The sequence below is a fragment of the Pararge aegeria genome, chromosome Z, assembly GCF_905163445.1.
Source record: "Pararge aegeria chromosome Z, ilParAegt1.1, whole genome shotgun sequence".
Classification (NCBI taxonomy): domain Eukaryota; kingdom Metazoa; phylum Arthropoda; class Insecta; order Lepidoptera; family Nymphalidae; genus Pararge; species Pararge aegeria.
The window spans coordinates 3,766,052-3,784,937 of NC_053208.1; the positions used below are offsets into that span (position 1 = coordinate 3,766,052).

General features: G+C 36.6%; 1 protein-coding gene across 4 annotated transcripts in view; it reads right to left on the reverse strand.

The window, feature by feature from the left end:
* The window catches only part of LOC120636302 (cold shock domain-containing protein E1), a 99,793-nt gene that overhangs the window by 30,313 nt on the left and 50,594 nt on the right, over positions 1-18,886 (reverse strand). For all 4 annotated transcript variants that reach the window (XM_039907725.1, XM_039907726.1, XM_039907723.1 and 1 more), the window contains exons 7-9: positions 15,318-15,469; positions 14,178-14,310; positions 12,037-12,231 (exon numbers count right to left, since the gene is read on the reverse strand). In XM_039907725.1, the coding sequence (XP_039763659.1) occupies positions 12,037-12,231; positions 14,178-14,310; positions 15,318-15,469 (480 nt within the window). The remainder of the gene's footprint in view (positions 1-12,036; positions 12,232-14,177; positions 14,311-15,317; positions 15,470-18,886) is intronic.

The window sequence follows — 18,886 nt, forward strand, 5'->3', positions numbered from 1 at the left end:
ACGAAAGGATTTTTTTTATTCCACTTCAAAATAGCCGTTGAATGCAATCTCTCTATCTTTATCTAATAGGCAGGGCTATATATGGCAGTTAGTTATATTAAACCCATAGAGTAAAACTAGGTTAAAAATACGCCCCACTATTTTTAAGTGTAGTAAAACGACAAATATAGAAAATATAACTAAAATTTCTTTCGTTTGGTTATTTGGCAATCTTAAAACAGAACGGCAGGTATAATATTTTTTTTTTCAAAGTCAAGAATAGGCGTTTTGTAAGGCGACTTTTAGCTAATACGCGTCACACTTTTTACAAAACGACCCAGAGTTTTTAACAAGTAATAACACTTTAAATAATTTAACATTTTTAAATCAGTCTCTCTTTCGTAATTCAGTTTGCAAAAAAACTAATTTTGTCTAACATTTTTCAAACGAACACGTATAAATGTGTGCTTGTCTGCCATGGTGTTCGGCGATAGTGTCCTGCACGCTTCGTCTGGTAGTAACTGTTAGTGCTAGACGAGTGGGGCGTTTCGTCAATTACCTAGTTTTACCCTACTCCTAATCGGTTTCTACGCGACATCGTTCGTATTATATGGAACGCTAGATCGCTTAGCGGCACGTCTTTATCGGTAGGGTGGTAAATTGCCACGGCAGAAGCCACCCATCAGACCATCATCACACCACATCAAAAATTATAAATTCCCATATTGCCCGAGAAACCTCAACCTGAAACCACAGCGCTAAGCGCTTAACGCTGCGCCGGAGAGATCGTCAATTATGTCGTTATTTGAACAGGGTTTCATAGTTGTTAGTATGTAAAACTTTGATAAATAACAAAGCCATTTCATCACTATTTTCCTATATTTTCCTTGAGTAAATAAAAATATGCTGGGAACTTGGGTGCATTAAAATTAATACATAATATGTAATATGCAGCATAGCATATTACAGTGAACACAAAAAAGCCTTTAGCTGTAGCCGGATACATTTTCAAATACTTAAAAGTTACCAGTTTGTTTTAACACTCAAAAACAGGCATTTTAGTTGCTAAGACAAGTCCGACGGATCTAAACACGATGAAAAAGATAACTCGCCGTGTTCAAAATTATGACGTCACGTCTATATAAACAATTGTGTACCGTTTGAACTTGAATCTCTGCGTTTATCAAGTATTTTGTTATTTCAAACTATCTGTTGCTGAGTTCTTGTTCTTAATAATCTCTAGCTATGGAACAAGGACTAACTATAGCTCTCATAAGACGTCATGAGTGCGGCTATGGCTATGGCTGAGTGCGGAGAGCGTTCTCGCGGGAAATATTCAAAAATATCTTTATATATCTCCTAAACGGCTAGACCGATTTGAATGCGTTTGTGTGGCACCCTGGATGGATTAGATTTACAAATCAGCCTGACAGAGGGCGATATCAACAAAACTTTTAGTTTCTGCAAAAATAAGACTTTTTTGTGTATTGTAGATACTTCCGAATATCTAGGGCATATATTCAAAATTAGTCAACATGTCTACTGTGTTATCACAGTAGACATGTTGACTAATTTTGCGATCATGTTGAATGTATGTCAACTTATGTTGACATACATTCAACATGATCGCTACGCTAAACGGCACATTCGTAGCTGGTGTGGTTCGCGGGCCACTGGTTACGTGTATCACGTAGGTAATTATCAATTAATTACTGAGCCACCATTCCATACGGACACAAAGGGGTGTACGGTTACAATTATCCCAGTTCGCATTCATTTACTGTGTCAGGTGTTTTAGGATATAGATACTACATCAACTAGACATCAACATTCGTTTGGACACTTCATGGCATACACTATTAAAGGAGACACTTGTCGCCTCCTTCATAAATGGTAAATATGCTAAAATATAAATCCTGGATTCGATTTACGACTCAGGTCTAAAATATTTAGGTATTTAGTTTTGGTATATATTTAGGTATTTAGATGCTGTGATTCGGTAAGCAACTAAAGTCGGCCATCCGATTACTATAACTTACATATTATGATATCTTCATCATCAAATGTTAAATCTAAATAGCATAGTAGAAGGAGCCTTTTCCGCCACCCACTGAGTCAAAGAGCTCCTCACTCTGAGGGAGAGGCTAAGATAATGATGAGAGACACTTCAAATTGCTTTAATTATCGCTTGCCACAATCTTCAGTATCGAGGAGAAGCGGTTCGACTTTTGAAATATAAATGTTGGCTCAATTTTACTGTGTAAATCGAACGAATTACCACTAAATTGCCGAATGCCTATACAATAAGACTTCGTCTAAGTTTGATTTTGTTTTTTGATGTGGCATTCAATTTAGTTGTGGTTCTAAAAAAATTCTAAAAAAAGTATTCAGTATCGCTAAGCCTTAAATGAGGGGCTTAATGTTGTCCGCTGAGGAGTTCTGTCCTCTATCTCCAACCACATTCAGATCTACACAAAGTTTGGGCAAAATTAAACACATTATAACCCCTATAGTACAAAAATATTTATTAAAATCGATTATAATTGGTCAAAAGTGTCCTATATTACTTCTAATACTTCCAAGAATATGTGTACAAACTTTCATGAGGGTCGGTTAAGTTGTTTTGCGTGAAAGCGTAATAAACAAACTTACATTGGCATTTATGATATTACTACTAATATCATAAATGCCAATGTAAGTGCCAATGTGAGTGCATTTGGTTCCCCGATAGCCCTACGGCTATCGGGGAACCAAATGCACTCATTAAAAAAAACATACAGCGAGGGTCCCATGGCGATTCGATGCCCGGAGCCGGCGGCCATGCGAGTCTGTTCGTTGCATTTCACCCTCCGCAAAGCGTACCTCGCGCTGACACCTGACTAACTAACATCGAGTTCATCCCCACGCTTCAAATGACCGCCCGTGGTACTGTGGTGTGTGTGTAGCTGATGCTACGAGACTTTTACCGCAATAACGTTCGTTTTTATCAATGTCAGACTTTATTCTTTTTTTTAACACTCGCGTCGTCACAAAATCGGAACAGCCTGGATGTTATGTCGATGTTCGAATGTTTATAAAAATTACATCTCATGCGTAGATGTCTGATGATGCGTAGATGTCTGGGCTACCACCGCTAAAAATATATTAGTTAGAATATTCAGAAGTTGTCAGATTATTTTTCGCAAAGCCACTTTCGCATTAATACACCACATTATACTGGTAGTTCTTGTATATATGATATAAGCAACAATTCGAAGGTGTATCCGTAAAAGCCGTATATCAAACAAAGATTTTCATCAATTCATCTGCCGATAACTCTATTTTTAGCTATGAAAATCCAACTACCCACAACAGTGACGTTATTGCTTTTGTTATTCGCAACACGCCGTTTGATATTTTAACACCCAGCTTTCTGTGAACAATACACTTTATAGTCCCATACAAATCTAGCAGAGTTCGCTTTTTGTATTTCACTGATGGTTTCAGAGTGTTTGAATACAACTGTTCCCCGCGGTCATATCCACTTAACCTAGGGGTCGTAACGCTAATAGATATAATAATTTAATCCCTAAATCCCCAGAATGAAGAACATACAGAAGCCTCATTCAACCATTATTGCATGCAGTGCATTGTGCCCAAAAACATTGAAAAAGTCCCGCGCACGTCTCACTTCACACCCGCGGATTGTTGCTAGCTCGCAAAAGTTTGTGAGCTAGCAACAATCCCCAATCCCATTTTATGGTAAGCGTTTAGAGCATTAGAGGTAAAATAATTACTGTCAACTGCTAAATGTTATGTAGTGACTAACCGATTTTTCGAGAAACACTACTAAAGTTAAGTGGTTTTTGATGCTTCAATATAAATCATGTACACGGTTTCTGCTTGTTCTTTATTCTGTGCCTTACTCATAAAGTATTCAGCCCTTTCAGTGCATATTTTAAATTTTCGTTATCATCTTAACCATGCGTCAAAATATTTTTTTTAGCCTTTGTCGCCCTGACGGTGTAAGTGATGATGCAGTCTGTCGATAGCGGGCTAACCTGTTGGCCAATTATATTAAACCCATAACCCTAATCGCTGTCTACGCATCAACGTACCGGAAAGCTTAATCGCTTGGTGACACGTCATGTCGGTAGGGGGTTAACTAGTCACGGCCAAAGCCTCTCAGACCAAACCAGAGAAAATACAGATTTTTAGATTATAAAATGAAAAAAAAATCCGCTATACGATACCGCGTAGTAACCAATTAGATGTATGGGTTTAATATAACTGCCCAACAGGTTAGCCCAATAAGGTTACCCTGTAACATTTTAGAGGTAAGATTGCAACCGATGGCTTACTTGTAACTGGTCTCGCCTCGCCTACGAGATGGCTAACTTGTAACTTGTCTCGCGTCGCCTAAGAGAGATGGCTTACTTGTAACTTGTCTCGCCTCGCCTACGAGATGGCTAACTTGTAACTTGTCTCGTTTCGCCTACGAGATGGCTTACTTGTAACTTGTCTCGTCTCGCCTACGAGATGGCTTATTTGTAACTTGTCTCGCCTCGCCTAAGAGAGATGGCTTACTTGTAACTTGTCTCGCCTCGCCTAAGAGATGTCTTGCTATACCCAATTATTATTCTCCCCAATGAAGAGATTGATTGATTAATAGCATCGGAGGACACAAATCGAATTCGTGTGCACGCTCGAATATAGGCAACGAAATCAAGTGATACACAATTGTACATCCGGATTGTATTACAATCCGCCGCGAACGCTGCACCAGTGTGTCCGTTTGTGACTTGAAATCTTGCTACGCATAGTAACCTTTATGTGCATATTGAGATAGATTACAATCGGTTGCGCATGTTTATACTAACCTAGACCTGTATAAGTGTAACCGCGGTATCGGATTGAATTGTCCGCGCGCGGAGCCGGCACTAGGTTAAACGGGCATACACTCGTACCTATCAGTGGCAGTTCAAAAGTCATTATCATCATTATATAGAAGTGAATTGCTATTGTGACATAACATTAGAAATAACCGATTAATAAGGTCCGGAGGGCGTGGTTGCCGGTATAATAACAGGCGCATGAGGCTTAACACCTACGCTTCAGGTTGATAGACGTTGCATGCCCTGCGAGGTGTTCCGTAAGGTGTTTATAGGCGGGTTCATTTTACAAACAGGTGATACAGTTGTTTTTAAAAATATATGACTATATATTTAAAATATCAGATGGTTTAAAACATACACACTTAAAAAATTAGGTGCATTAGGTTGTACCTTTCAACTTTTCTATTTAAAGTGTTTCAAAGTTAAAGTAGCTGGACATTATGGCAGTTATCTTCGTCGAATAAGATTTGATTAATGTATAGCTAGAGAACCAAATGAATGAAAACGATAAAAATTAGTTCAATTTATGGCAGCTAAAACTCAAATTTCCTCCGTATATATTTGATTACGAATGAGATTGTGCATTATATAAATTAAAAATAATAAAAATCCCCAGACTTTCGATATAGTTTACCTTAAATTACAATACAAACCCTTTTGATTTGATTACAATAATGAGGGATTTGTGGAGAAAAAAAAATGAAAATCCAAAGTGTGGCCATCTTGAATTTTAAACTTGTCATAGTATTCTACTAGACAGGCCTTTTCATTTTGTATCCATATAGAGAGAAAAATATATAATGCGCCATTTTGTGGCAGCGGCCATCTTGGGACGATTTCCTTCAAACATGGCTAAGCACACTCCTGTCTAATTCACTTTTTAAACAAAAAAAAAAACCAAAATCAACCAACCAGGCACGGGCGGACACATAGACAGGCAAACACGTTTTTGTGTCGGGGGTTGAAAAATAGTTGGTTTAATAGTTTGCCATGGAATTACGGACATACAGAACCCTCATTCAGCCATTATTGCAAAAGCTTAAATTAAAGTCCTGTGTGCAAAGTGATTTATTTGTGTAATTCTTTTTTTATTCGGGACTTTTCTTATCAGCCCCATAGTTCTCTTTACGAAAATTAATACTTCCTTCTTTTCTTAGCTTAAGCTAAAATCTAATAACATTCTGGCTACCTCTGAAGAAGATGCGGCGGCCACCAGGATACTTTGCCAAATCCCCACATCATAAAAAATTAATTATTCTTTTTATTTTAAATTTTCATACTAATTGGTCTCTCATTTGTCTATTTCAAAAACACTTCCCCAACAAATGCAGGAAATCATCGTCTATATTACAAGTTTCACACTTAGGTGATGCAAAAAGAATGAAAACGCCCAGCAACCGTTTGACTTCACACCCGCGGAATGTTACCAGCTCACAAAAATTTTCTCGTTTTCCCCATTTGAAGGTTTAGAACATTAGAGGTAAAATAATTACTGCTAACTGCTTAATGGAAGTGACCAACCGCCTGTTCGAGAAAGATTATTAAAGTGGATTGTTTTTCGATGCTTAACATGTTCGACTAAGATCTATGAATTCCTTTTCTGTATTACCCAGTTCGGGCCATAACAAATTGTAAGTACCTACCATCCCGGAGTTAGGAATTTCGCGCAGTCCAAGCTAGTGATGCAAAAAGCGTCTCAAAACTTTGCAGCAAAAATAAAACGACGTAGAGAAGACCTGAGTTTACTATGTCCCGTAAAGTTTACAAACACAACTAGCCTAGTAGTTTGATATCTAGTCAGCATTAAATCTCTACGAACGAAATAAGATAAAGAGGTTCTTAGTTGATTACTTTTAGTTGTCGTTTTACTTTGTAACTTTTTATTTTGGAGTAGAAAACCGGTATACAAATATGACGCGCATTCGTCGTATTAAATATTCTTAATACATATTACAATTATTGCCACAACACAACTTAGCCGTATTCGAAATGAAGTTTATTGAGATGGAAAGGCTTCAATATAGAACACCCTACCTTCGATTTAACCACAAACACTATGTCAAAATGCAGATTAGTTTGTTGAGCACTCCGTTAAATTGGAATGCGAATAGATCAATTTTCATGTCAGCATGCAGACGCTTTTGATCTGACAATATCCATGCGAAATGCGCTCTAACCATTTCGGCAGGGAACCATGAAAACTTATCGAATTGTAAACCTTCGTTAATAATGCAAAGTAAATCCACAGCGTCCATCTGTTTAACGCCCGAAATTAATAATCTATATATAATCCGTATACGATCAGACTGATTAATTTGCTATAAATTGTACTTTTGTGCTTAAACTGCATACACGTGGCAGTAACTTCGTATTTATTTCCCAAATCAACATCATCATCAAACAATTAATGGCCCCCTATACTCGGAACGGGTCTCCACCGGGAATGGGGAGGGCTTTCACAGTGTGATGTTTTACGGGATCTTATTATGGGCGAAAGCTGCTGATTCCTAAGGTAATTTTGGACCTACCAATACCAATGCATAAGTTTAAAGAATGTGTTAAAACACATTTATTACAGCGAGGATTCTATACAATTGAGGAATTTCTTATTGGCCAGCGTTGTGGACTACGGCCTAAACCCTATACTAAATGTGGGAATGTCCCGTGCTCTGTAGTGGGTCGGTAATGGGTTAGTATGATGATTATTATTATTAACATTATATTAAGATTTTTAAGAAAAACCTCACTACTATCGACTATCGGTGAGTTGATTTTTTTGTTAAATTTACTTTATGTGCACTTAAAATTGACGTTGATATCAATGCATGTTTTTGTGTGTGCTATATTAAAAAACGTGTAATATGCATGTTGTTAATGCTCCTAATAAATAAACAAATAATATTTCGTCGATCTTGTCTGTTGTAAACAGTTAACTAAAAGAATAAGATTTTTTCCCGGGAGTGCATCTAGATATTGGTGAAAAGAATAATTAAATCGGTTCAGCCCTTTTGGAGGTTTTGCACATTGAATAATAATATTATTATTTAAATTTTATATATATATTCAGCACTTTTGGAGGTTTTCTATATAAACATAAACCTCCAAAAGTGTCGACTAACTTATTCTTTTCACCAATAGCTAGATGATGCACTCCCGGGAAAAAATCTTTTTCTTTAGTTAACAGTTTAGGACAAACAAGATCGAAATATATGTAAATGTATATAAATATAGACAAACATTTTCATCATTATCAACAATATACGGTGCACGGGTTTCCTCTCAGAATGAGAGCCGAGGATTTAATCCGTAATCCCTCGCTGGTCAAGTGCGGATTGGTAGACTTGGCACAGGTGAATTATGCATTGCATTGCAAACTGTAGACAAACGTGATATTGAATTGCTTAAACCACACATAGCTCCGAATAGTTACAGGTGGGATTGAAGTCGTTTCTGTAGACAGGAAAGCCGACTCCACTGAGCTACAACTTATTAACTTAACTTAATAGTTAAGGTCATCCGTATGAACCTGCGAGACGATAAGTCAAGGAGTCAAGGAAAAATAACTTTGTTCTATATTGAAATCTAACCCTCTTGCGTATTTTTATCCTGCTCTTGAATTGAAAGTTTAATGGCCGACGCGTCACAACTCCCGACCGATATCATATTTCCAATATACACATTGTTGTGACTTTCGTTTTCTGCCTCTCGACGTTATTTAAAAACACTTTCCTTTATATCTATTTTGTATTTTCGTATTCATTTACAAGTTAGCCGTTGACTACAATCACACGTGGTGGTAAGATATCATGAAGGAAATATAATAAATAGTACTAGTTAAAAGTGCGTAAGAAAAGTTTTCGTGTATGTGACAGTTAGGTTAGTAAAACATGAATTTAAAACTTCTGTTTTGGTTGCTAGTAGTTGCATTGGCTTTAAAACTACTATTTAGAACACAAAAAACACATACGTGTATCTGCAATTGCTCACTATGCAATACCTAAACCACTATGACGATAGCGGGCTAACCGGTATGGCACCCCCAATCAGTTTCAACGCGGCTTCGTACCGGAATACTAAATGGTTTGGCACTTTATAGCTAGCCACGTTCGTAGCCTACCACCAGACAATATCAGAGCAAATTCGGAAGTTATAATTTCCCAAATTGCCCCATGAATTTCAATCGATTGCATGCACACACACGCACAAACTCACTCAAAAGGGACTCTAAAGGGTTATTTTGGCAGGATAAAAAAGCCAAAACAAAATCGACAGTCAAATGCTCTGTTGCTGCGCGAAAGAAGCACAAACTAACAAGCACACTAACGCTTTACTATTATTAATTTAAATTTATTTATTGTGTAATCAGAGCTATTTAACAGCTAAGAATAAGGCTTGTATTTTTTTATTAAAAACCCGCAGTTCTGTTCCCCGCAGTCCAACCCGCGTCAATTAAGGTTCATAACATAATTCTATACATTATGATGATATTATAGCTCAAAAACAGCGTACTCATAAACGTAAACATACCACTCGACCCCAGTGCAAACCGCGCGATCATGCGTCTTATCTATAAGAGATAAGTACCTAAATGGCTCCGCGTATTGGTTTTAGAACTTATAGAAAAGAAAATTTTCTCAGTCCCCAGTATTTATACCGCCCCTTATACCGCTTCAGTTGATCCCCTGACTGCAATCTTACCTGCTGATAAGTGATGATGTAATCTAAGGTGGTAACGGGCTAACCGGTAAGGGCTATATGAGCAGAGGCGTGCATAGAGGGTATATGCACAGGGTATGCAGATGATATAAAATGAAGAAAATCTCCAGTACGAGTTATAAAAAGCCTACCCTTAAGTATTCATAACTCGTACTGGAGGTATTTTCTTCATTTTATATTATCTGCATACACCCTGTGCATACCCTCTATGCACACCACTGTATATGAGTTATATCAAACCTATACCCCTTATCCGTATAGGAACGCTAAACGCTGATCGTAACTAGCCACGGCCGAAGTGTCCCACTAGATCAGACCAGAGGAAATTCAGAAATTATTAATTCCCAAATTACCGGGGATAGAGTCAGGGACCTCCCACTTAAAATCACAGCACTCACCGACGCGCCCAGGACGTCGTCAAATAAATCTGCTTAGTAATTTAGGGCAAGCAGATAAATCAGCACTTTAATTTACAAATACTATTATTTAAAACTTAAATAAACCCCGTGTTACTCCACGTAAAATATAGCCCGTGTTACTTGCTGAGAATGTAGGTTTTCTATAAGCGATGATACAAAGAAATTTTCCAAACTTATCGATTACATAAAAACAAACAGAAAATGTAATATTTTATAGCTGTATTATCAGTACCTAGACTAGACAAGGCTATCTCTAGTCTAGATAACAAACAAAGTTATTGTTATTTTCATTACTGCGGAATGAGGTTGACATTTTAAAGTCGGGTTACTAGGTCATGTGTAAGGTATCATATGAAAGGGTTCATGAGCACATTCTAAAATAGTTATGCATTTCTTTTTACGCCGCACGGTTACTGACTAGTTGTGAAAAATGGCCGTGAAAATACCATCTACCCAATCTTCGTAGTTGTGAAACGTTTTATCTAATTCGCAACTGTTTAAAAATTCCATATACAAACAGTTGGTCGGTCCTAATCATAATATGTACAACTAGCTATTCGTGACCAAGCTTAGCTACGGCTTACGTCTTATATTCGTTTGCTTTGCTGTGGAAATTTAGGAGAAAAGAGAATAAAATCTTTAATGTAAATGAAAATCAAATAAATGACTACTTATTATCTTTTACCAACAGATATTTGCTATCGAACAGATAAAGTTATTAATTTATCTCCATCCAATATACGCGCTTCGACGTGCGACTAAATATAGGTAAGATTTACGTATTATAACACAGTGAAAACTGAACAGTTAATAACACCCTGAGAATTTCCGATTTTCATTAAAACGCATTGCCGATGTATAACGTAATCTTATACATCTAGCTTTTCACGACACTACTATTATCAGCTTAATAGTTAGTATCCCTTTTTAGCCTATTTCATCGACCTATAACAGGTGGATCTCAGGCTAAAAGCCTCTCTGAGAGGAAGGGTTTGCTTTTCAGCACGCTGGAAAGACGGGTTGGTGATCACAGTAGGTGGTAGTAGCACGGAGGATGCTGCTGTCCGTTCTCCGAGGAGTGGTGCCAATTATCCCTAATTACTAATATTATAAATGTGAATGTAAGTTTGTTTGTTACGCTTTCACGCAAAAACTACTACACCGATCCTCATGAAACTTTGTACTCATATTCTATAAAGTGTTAGAAGTAATATAGGAGGTTACAATATGCGATTAATTTTGCCTAAACTGTGGTTGAAGATAGAGGACAGAACTCCTCAGCGGACAGCAGCAAACCCCTCATTTAAGGCTTAACGATACTGAATACTTTGATTTTTTTTAGAACTACAGCTAAATTGAACGCCACATCAAAAACAAAATCAAACGCAGACGAAGTCGCGGGCAACAGTTAGTATACTATAATACGCCGTAGCCACACGTCAAACTGGGCATACTAATTAATCTGAATTCTTAACTAATAATAAAATCGAAGTTGCGTTTTGTTAACTCTTTTTGGGATGTGATTGGTCAATTCTTGAGGTTGTTTAACATCGCGCTACGACCCTAAGTAGCCGAGCAAACGAAGTGAGCGAACGTGAAGGCGTATGGTCATCCAGAGCGTATGGTTAATATCTTCTCATCACCTTTCCCGGCCTAAAGATTACACATATCTTCATCTTGGGTTATTTGAAAGCTATAAAAGATATAGAATTTTGGGTGTATCCGTATGTACTGAACACATCATGTATACACGTATCCACGTAATGCTAAGCAGGGCGATGGCTTAAACAATGCATATATATACTATGATAACTGCATTTTTTTTCTTTCGAATAAAAATGAATTTTGCATATACTTCGATAAATGAAGGAGCCCGAACATAATTAAAAAAAAACCGAATTAATAATCTCCTCGTCCATAATAGCAGGATCTCTTTTACGCAATGAATTGTTTGAATATATAAACTAGTACTAGATCCTACTCAAATATTGAGTGGTTTCGAACAAAATATCAACAAAACTTGGGATATCGATTAATATAATACTCACGGTGGGAGAGCTTCGGGTAGGGCTGGAGTTGGAAGAGGTGTAAGGCGGAGCCTCCTTAGAGACGACACCTCGCACACCGCGTTCCAGCAGAGTTTCAAACTGCACCGTCCCCTGGGGCAGATGCTTGATACGTATGGCGGTCTGGCGTGTGTTCATGTTAGAAAATGTTGTCACTGGGTCTACCGTGAACTCCACCTAGAGGATAAATTATAGGTTACAAGTTGTAAGTCCGGGAAACGATCCGTGTTTGATTCAGTTTTTAATACTCCGGCGGAAATCGGGACATTCCCCGGGCCCTTCAGTATGCTAAGAGTTAGCATTTTCAGAAAAATTCAAGACTGGTTTTAAGCGTTGGTGTCGTCCATAGATTTTACATTGTCTATTTCCAAAAGCATTTATTATGCATTTACCTATAAAAAATAATTTAAGATTAGTGATAAGAGTTTTTAATCTTTTTCAATTATTTTTAACTTTATCAAAAATCAATACGGCGGCTGAGTTAGCAAATCGAAATCATTCGACTGCTAAGGTATAATTTCATTGATCGAACAGTAATTTCTAATTGTGCTTTCTGATTTTGAGCTATCGACTAGTAAAGTTGCAGAAAGATAATTTTCATTACCACACGATGCTTTAAATTTTGAAACTTAATCTTCTTGGAGTGATTTTTATGTTAATTTAAAAAATTGCATTAATGATTTTTCTTTTTAAGCTACCGGTCACTTATCGCGCTGATTATAAAGTAACTGATAAGAATAGGCTTTATTGACAGCAACAATTATTGCCGCAACATACAATCAACAAACAACATACAAATGGAAGAAAAAACACAGAAACAATTAAAATGTGCGCTGTGTCAATGGCTGTATCGCAGAACCACAGCAGTAGGTAGTAGTGGCCAAGGAATACTGCACTCTGGTTTTCAGTATGTACCGATTGTGAACCGAATAACGAAATACTTGTGAAGGGTGCATAAGTATATTTCATAGGAAATCATCAAACTCACCATGTTAAAATATTAACTCATATATATATTTCCATAAAAACTAATTCAAAACATTCAAGCAAGTGTGCAACACAAACAAGTGTTTACTTATGACAACCCTATTGAAGATAAAAGACCTACACGCCCATAGTACCTACGCTATTTGCCTATAATTGTTATGTAGACTATAAGTTGTTTTTTTCTATTTGACACACACCTAATAAAGTGACACTCATTTTCAATTTGCATGTGACGTTAGGGCTGTCTCTTATTTGCTTCAGTAAAAACTATTTTTTGTTTCACAGATAAGTCTCAGAGACAGAAAATAATGTATCTCTAAAGCCAACAAGTAATATTTAGTTTTTCACTTACACGTTGCATATATTATCCATTCATTTAATTGCACTTTTTATTTTGAGTTCCTTAAGATATAAGGTAATGAGAAATAGGGAACATCCGGTTAGAATTTTGTTTAGCGAAACCTAAGCCAAAGGTTAAGCGATTAATCGCTTTAGATTCAATACCGCTTAAAATCTTCCAGGTAGGTGCACTAAACTGCATCGTCAATTACCGTCAGTCAATCAATATTAGATTTGAGCTCACGCTGTCTTAGTCGATTAGAAGTTTGAAAACAATTTAACACCAGAGAAAATATAGCCTATCGTTTTAAAGTTTAAAATTCATACCCTGCCCAATAAATAGCCACCGCTATATTGGTTTCGTTTGTAAAATCAGTGCTTCAGAATTCACGATTTAATACGGGCTATATAGGGCTCGTTTTATTTTGATCGCAACTTAATAACTAGTTAGGGCAGATCTAAACTTGTCAAAACAATATGAAAACATCAAGCTATTCGATGTCAATACAAGTAAATGAAAATTGAAGTGGAATTTCTAAAGAGCTGTCTTTTGTGATAGTTAAGACATTAGTTTTAAAATAGCATAACCAAAATAATCTATCTTTCTAATCTTGGTTTATTGAGCTTCAATCATTTTAGACGGGATTTAACAGGGTTTTGCTGAAAGATATCTAGGTTACTTCACTATGTATTTACCTTAATCAGTTACGTTAGCAATATATAGTACACACAAAGAGGACTATGCAAACAGTGTATTTAGCTAGTTCACACTGCGGTAAACAAAAAAAATTACATACCTCATCACCAACGCTTAGCTCCTGTCCCAAACGTAGCACTTCCTCGAATTGGAATATCATCCTTTGCTCACGCTCTACACAACGTATGAAACCAAAGCCTTCGCGCAAGGTGTTGACCACGCCTCGCTCCCTCCTGTTTAGTTGAAACAACAACAACGTATTTAATTTATTAATATAACTTCTTTAGCATGGTACGAAATGTGACGGAAGTGGTGGAAGTGACGGAAACGCTAGAAATGCGCGCCACGTTATAATCATGTCAACCCATTTTCTCGTCCTAGGCTATTTCAAAGAAATGGATGGACATAATCGAGGCTCACATGCTAGCGCTGCTGAAAGATTTTTAAAGTTCTTTAGACTAGATTTGCAGATTGCGTTATTGAGTGATTTGTACAATTCTCATTTCGGCCAATTCGCGGACGGTGCAATCTAGGTTTCCACGAAGGGGTGATTAGTTCCCCCTGCATGTTTATAAAAGTTATAAAAGGGGTACGCTAGTGTTCCTAGTATGGCGCTTTACGAAAATAACAAACAAAACTTCGTTGATCAGATAACATTTTTAACCGATCGATCTATTCAAGGTAACGCTATGCAAAATCTTTCATTATTTCCCTCAAACAAACAAATACAATGATTTTTTTAAATAAAGGTACAATGATTGGATTGGGGATCCAATCATTGTACCTATATTAATTGAACTATGGTGTCAAACCAGACTGACTATGATCAGTTGGGATACACTTTAAAAATGAAAGAAGATTAACTAAGAACCTTAACTAAGAAATATCCTGTGGGTGAATGTCGTATTCCTACTTCCTACGAAAACAAAATTTTACATTAACAGTGTATTGACGACTGTTTGTTTTTGTTTATTATTTTTATTACCAGTACTTTTTTGGACACAAACGTTTTGTTTGAATATAGCCTGAAAGACCTGCAAATACACTTGCTTAATCTTTATTTTGCATGGATTTATTTCAATACTTGTTGAAGACATAGATGATAATCCAAGTCAAGGCGCGTCCAAGTCACGCCAAAAATATTTGGATTTTTCTAAAACTCGACTTACCTTTCTCCAGATAGACATAATACCTACTTGACTTACCTTTCTCCAGACACATATTATAAAACTCGATTTACCTTTCTCCAGATACATTGAAGGACTCATCAAGCAGAGATATGTTTGTCGCTCGTTTCAACTGATCGCGCCTGTCTGTGGCAACTTGGAACTGCACCCAATCTCCATGGCGTAGGGTGAACTCGCCGCACTGATCTTTGTCACCGAAAGGCACCTAATAATAAAGTATCTCTTATCAGGGGGCCCTGACTCGCTATGGCAATGAAATGTTAAGAAATCTGCACATGATTACATCTTGTGAACCCTTCATACAAGTACTGTGAACTTTTGCGTCACAAATGATTGTTGTTTAGTTTTTTTTTTAATTTCTCTGTGTAATGGTGATGAGATAGATGGTAATGGACAAAACTGTTATTATACGTTATCGTACCGGGACGCTAAAGCCAAAGGCGAAACCTCCCACTGACCTGGCAGCAGGTTTCGGCTATGGCCAGACCAGAGAAAATTAAAAACTATAAGTTCCCAAAAAACCCCTGCTGGTGATCGAATCCGGAACCTCGCACTTATAAGCACAACGCTCACCGGTGCGTTATCTATGGATATTTATGTGCAAAACCACTAAAATCTCTTTTTGAATCATCACTGCCCAATAAAATATATTTCAAATTTTTAAAGTATCTTACAACGGTGGCAAATTTCTATTCCATAAACAATATTAAAATGGTTCAATTTTGCGAATAGCCACTTATGTCGTATCGAAGTCTGTTAGCGTGCATATTGATCATTAATAGTCGGCTTCATGCACCGTTCAATTACTTACATTGGAAACGTGTTTATGCAATTAGTATAAATACGAGTTACAGTGAATGTACATTTTTTTTAAAGAAATAGAGCGCTTATTATGTTTGTTTACAGGAATGAATAAGCGGCTGAAATTGTTCAAAGGCTGTATGTGAGCGGTAAATGTCATCACTGAATTATTTCTCTTTGATATATTTCACCTTTGTGGATGTGATGTTTTATTGTACTGCTATTTCTTATTATTCCATATTTTATTCTTATAATATAATATAGGTAAATTTGTTTACAGACGATGTTTTTCTTAGCGCTGTTACTTAATATCTTCGTAACACTGAAACGATTCCTATGATCAGTTTATTTTTATTTGATAAAAAGCATTGAACGTAGTATTTAAATATTGTTATCATCCATTGAAATTTTGGCTTAACTACTCAAAGCACATACGTGACCAGTACAATAGTTTGGAAAACGGCTTTCAACCAAAATCATACACACTGCACTCGTATTTCCATTCAAAATAGTTTGCAAATTTACCATCTGCAAGGTACAGCGATTACTAAATTTTTAATCCTATTACCTCTACAAGGATACTCGACAAGGTAATATTGGTTAAAATCGATGGGAAATTCAAAGGGATGCTTGGTACATTCCCGATTCTGAAAGACACGATTTCTCGTAGTGCACCGACGTACTTGTATTATGTGGTCCGTGCTGGGGTAATCTGCAGGATTGCCTATTGCTTAGTATATGAATTGTATGCTTGAAAGCATGTACCTACCGAGTATACGACTAGGTAATAGCCTAGATGGGCCTCGCTTTAGGATTGCCTGAGTCCGACTGCAAGCAACTCTAACATTGATAGAATCAGTTTGTATGGTGTATTTTGTAATTTCTTCAATCTTTATACTCGGCACTAAACAGATTGTTGACAGTTAATAATTGTTTCAACATCTCCTTAAGATGCTCCGGTGTCGAAGCGAAACGTTGATAGTACATTGCCGGCGATCTGTTTGGTGTGGAGAATAAAGATTGAAGAAATTATAATAACACCATACAGATTCTCCTGCTTTTCGTGGGGTATGGGCAAATTAAGCTTCATTATCGTAATAAATCAAACTTTTCAGAGTTATATTGTTTTTAGGCTATGACGCTTGAAAAGTAAAGGAAAACATCGTGAGAAAACCTTCGTGCCTTAAGAGTTCTTTACAATGTATGCAATACGCACATGGCCAGCATGATAGACAATGGGGTAATCCTTTCTTATTCTTAGCAGATACCTGCGTGGAGTTAATAATGACGATGATTTCTAACAAACTGATTTGTTAATAGGGTTTCGGTTAATATTGAGGGCAATAGTAGTTAGTAATATTTTCGATTGCGTTATTATAGTATCATTCAAGATTCGAAGAATATAATAGAAATTTAAAGTAAAGGTTAAGAGTATTGATGCCACAGACTTATTATTAAATTGATATGTCTAGACGGGGAAATTGAATATGATGTCAAAAGAGCACCATGAGGGCGTACCAGGTAGCCTTGAGCTGCCGTAACTGAATCCAACTCAGATGACTGTAGTTATGTTCGTAAATAATAACCATTCTTAAAAGGTTATTCCGAGTAACTTAATGATAACAATTGGACATAAGTTCAATCGCGACCCGTGGGGGGTTTGATTAATTCGTTGTAGGTACTTTCTATATCCATTATATCCATTATATCGACGACTGATACTATTTTTTCCCAAACCCCATGGCTATTAGACTAAAATTGATTGTAGACAAAGTTAATGTCTAGACTGTATGAAAATAGAAAATGATTATTGCAATTACCGTACGAGTTCGATTCAGAAACTGCGAAGGACGTTGTTGTTACCAACGTGACTATTTTTATTTTTAACCCTAAACACAATATTTTTTATGGCCTATGTATCTACTACAATTTTGAACCCTTTAATAATATCTAATCTTTTATCAGGCAATATGCAAACCCCATTAAATACAAGACAAATAATTAATGTCAAGATGTAAATGAAATAAAATAAAATTACTAAGTTAAATAAATTTATTGTCTGACTGTGTATCTGTGTTACCACAGGATCAACGGATAGACAGATTTGAATGCAGTTTTTGACATTATGTGCATAACACATCGCAGCAGATTCTAAAGTCAAGATGCTATAATATCCTTGTCAGACGCTGCAATATTCAGTGCACTTTCGACCGCCTAATATACCTATACTATTTACCGGTTGTAGAGTCACTACAAACAGACAAGACTTCACGTTTCAAAATTGTACAAAAACTAGGCCTAGCTGAAATGAAAGAATATTGAATTTGATTTGTATATAATGTCTTGGCAATCAAACGACAAAATAATTTATAAGCAAAAGGATAATCACATAAGAAAAAGTTAATATTTTAAATATTTCTTGAACATATCATTGCTATCAAGTCTTATTTATGCAATATGTAAACTAGCACGCTCAAAGCGATAAGCATCTTTTAGCGATAATTCTAACACTTGCTTCAACGTGAAACATCGTGAGGAAAACAAAAGCATGTGGAGTCCACCAATCCGCACTGTATTTGTTATACAATTAATCTAAACACTAGTTTTTTCCCGCGACTAAGTCCGCGTTTGTTTCGATTATTTGTCACCCACCAGAGCCGCTTGTTTATTAGCAGTAAAAACAATCAATCTCCTCGGTACCTAATCTATCTTCCATAGATTCAAACTGATATAACTGACCACGTTTTACACGAAATCTGCAAACTTTTTCGGCTTTCATCGGCTACTGGCCACAAACGAGCTCTACAATAGTTTTTTTAAC